Here is a 3,415-nt window from a genome sequence, read left to right on the forward strand (position 1 = left end):
TACATTGCCAAGTTTTTGTTTTTGTTTTGTTTGTTTTTTTCCTTTCTGTGAGGGAAACTGAGATGTGGGGGTTAGTGTTCTGTGTATGTATATCCCTCATGCTGTGATCAAAATATAATTAAAAAAAAAAAAGAAAAGAAAAGAAAGCAGAATCTATCTTGTTTGATTGTTCTCATCCTTTACATCAATAGTTTCAATTTCTTCCATCTGGTTCACTGCTCAGACTTCCACTTGCTAAAACTAACAGATATAAAGATTCCTTTGTACCTTCTGCGATCGCCCTACTAAACTCCAGAAGGAAAAGGTAGTTTTATCTGTAGTGTTTTAATTCTTTCTTAACTTATTGGTGTTTTTTGGTTTTAAATCCAGTGGCTTTTATTTGTATTTTTATTTATTTGTATTTTATTTTTACTGATTGAGTATTTTTTATTATGTATGCTATTGGTTGATATGTACTTTTAGGTTTTGCTCCCATTGCTGCACAGCCAATTGCCCCATTGGGGACAAATAAAGGGATCGATTGATAAAAACACTGGCTCTGAGGGCCATTCGCGATTTCACATCGGCTTCTACATTTAGCAGCCCCTCCACGATGAGAAGCGTTGGAAAAACACACATTTTTAAATGTGAAATTGATTTATTCAGTGTTTTTACCAGTTTAAATAACTGTGTCTAATTGTTTTGGAGAGGAAGAGACCTCTGCAGATAATTTGTTTCCCAGTAAAAACCTCCTGAACATTAAGGCACTCTAACCAGGAGAAGTTTCATCTGGTTGCAATCTGAAATCCTCACTGCTAGATGCCACTAAATCCACCTAAATATCACACACTGGACCTTTAAAACTGTGAAAATGGGAGTAAAAAAACAAAAGTGTTGCATTTAAATTTTTGTTCAGTGTATGTTTCTTTTTAATTATTATTATTTTTGCAAAATTTTAATAACAAGCAAATGAGATAACAGAGCGGATATTTTTAGCTTTGGGTAGGCCTACACATCAAATATATACTGTATAGATACATATATACATACATATATGTGTATATAATACAACTACAGATCGATAGATAGATTTTTTTAGTACTGTACTGTGCACTGTGCAGGCAGCTTTTTTTTATCCTTTTATTCCCTTATTGATAAGACAGCCAAGAGCCATGAGCTGACAAGAAAGGTTGGAGAGAGAGGCCTCTGCCAGGTGAGATAGAGGCTGCCCCAGCGGAAGTGCGTATCTATCCAGCTCTCCCTGTCACAAGTACAGTCAAGAGCCTCAGATCCTACCTGAGTGTCTGTCAGGTGTAGTATTGTCTTCTTATAGGAGAGGATATCAAAGTCCAGAGCCTTCCACACAGCATGGCCCAGCAAATCGCCCACCTTCTTCTTCTTTGTGATAACAATCAGGTACATGCCTAATAAAAACAGGTGGTTGGAAATGAAAATGCATAGCAGAGCTCAACACACGACTGGAATCTCCCACTTCTCTAACAGCTGGTCCTTTCTATATTTTACAGGGCTGGATGCAACATAATCTTCCTGCATTTCGTACTGAACCTACCTGCCACCAAACGTATAGTCCCCATGAGTCCACATATCGGCTTGGTCTCAGCAGATGCAGGGATGTCCCTTTTCCCTGGGGACCAGAGACAATGGTTAGTGACAGTGTGTTCAGACGACAGCTGTAGAATGATGTGTACTAGGGCTGCAACTAATGATCATTTTTATCATTGATCATTCTCTTAATGATTATATTGGTTGATTATTATCTACTCTCTTGACAAAAAGTGATGCCTTACAGCTGACTTTTCAATGTGAACTACAAATAATATGAGACAGAGAAAAAACAGCAAAGTCCTCACAATTATACCAATAGAACAAGTACATGTTTGGCATTTTTACCTTATAAAGGACTAACACGAAACTGCTGGGCCTCCATTAAACCCCTGATTTTGACATTTTGTCTAAGTTGCCTAATTGGTAATCCAGCTTTTTTGTTCTTAAGCTGCCTGCTGCTACAGTCTCTTTTCCAAGATAATCCATCCACCTGACAGATGTTTCATCTCAAGATGCTGATTAAGCCTTTGGGCCCTAGGACTTTTTTGGGGTATTTTTACTGCCTTTACTTTTAAGCTCATATCACAGACACACGACACCACATTATAAAGGCTACATACACATGCTATGTCTTGGTTTTTTTTCAGGAAAATCTGGGCTATCTAGATTTGCCATCATTACATGTCCTTATATGTGCCTGTATTTTATATTAACTTTTATATCAATGCAAAAAAAAATCTGTGTTACTAAATTCTTACATTTTTACATGTATCTCACCATAGCAAGTTGGAAGTAGACATACTCTGCCATATATGAAGAGGGGAGCCTCTCTGGAATCTGGCAATATAAGAACTATGATGGTGGGACATTCTGTCTTTTTACAGTTGTCCAAAACTTGTGGTTTGTGCCAGGCGGACATAATTGTGCGTGGCTTCTCGCTATGATGAACGGTTGCGGAGAAAATCCATAGAGAAGAACAGGTGTGAATTTGGACGCACTTTGCGTCGTTCGGGCCCATAGGGTTAAACAGCATCATTACTATACAGTTGTGTCTTGGGATGGTCACAATAAAAGGACACTTTAAAATGTGGAGTTTGATCACACAACACAATGACACAGTCCCAAGTTTTGAGGGAGCATGTCATTGGCATGCTGACTGCAAGAATGTGCACTAGAGCTGTTGGCCCTGAAATGAGCATTCGTTTCGCTACCAGAAGTTGTGTCCAATGTCATTTCTGTGAATTTGGTAGTACATCCAACCAACCTCACAACAGCTCATGTCGGTTATGATGACAAACTGTTGTCAGGCAAAGGCCATGATAAGGATGATGAGAGCTTCCCTGAGACAGTTTCTGATGGTTTGTGCAGAAATTCTTTGGTTGCGCAAACCATTTGTTGTATCAGCTGTCTGGGTGGCTGGTCTCAGACAATCTTGCAAGGAGGTCCTGGGCTAGAGTGGTTATATGTCTGTGGTTGAGGTCAGTTGGATATACTGCCATTCACGGAACTGTGACCACTGTGACCACTGTGACCATCCTAAGGCACAACTGTGAAGTAATAATGCTGTTTAATCAGCATCTTAATAAGTCACACCTGTCAGGTGAATGGATTATCTTGGGAAGGAGAAGTGCTAACTAACATTGATTTTAACCAATCTGAGACCAGAATTTGGGATATATTTATTGTGTGTACGTAAGCTGACGTGCTGACGTATTGCGGTAAGCGAGTTGTGTCATTTCCGGTGTTTCTGTGACAGCGTCTCTGTACTGCTCTGGTGAATTCTGCTAGCCTGTTTTCTCACTACAGTTGCTTTAACGTCTACTTCAAGTCTTAACCCACACTGGTTCTGTTTAAGCACTTATAGCTCTCC

The 3,415-nt window shown here is 39.3% G+C and overlaps 1 protein-coding gene across 1 annotated transcript in view; it reads right to left on the bottom strand.

Annotated features, from left to right (window-relative positions):
* Positions 1-447: 447 nt before the first annotated feature.
* Positions 448-3,415, bottom strand: part of LOC126392234 (phosphatidylinositol-3-phosphatase SAC1-B-like) — a 17,264-nt gene continuing 14,296 nt past the window's right edge. The window contains exons 3-4 of the mRNA XM_050047532.1: positions 1,550-1,624; positions 448-1,403 (exon numbers count right to left, since the gene is read on the bottom strand). Coding sequence (XP_049903489.1) covers positions 1,120-1,403; positions 1,550-1,624 — 359 coding nt within the window. The 3' untranslated portion in view covers positions 448-1,119. The remainder of the gene's footprint in view (positions 1,404-1,549; positions 1,625-3,415) is intronic.

This window comes from Epinephelus moara, chromosome 6, assembly GCF_006386435.1.
Source record: "Epinephelus moara isolate mb chromosome 6, YSFRI_EMoa_1.0, whole genome shotgun sequence".
In the NCBI taxonomy this organism is placed as follows: domain Eukaryota; kingdom Metazoa; phylum Chordata; class Actinopteri; order Perciformes; family Serranidae; genus Epinephelus; species Epinephelus moara.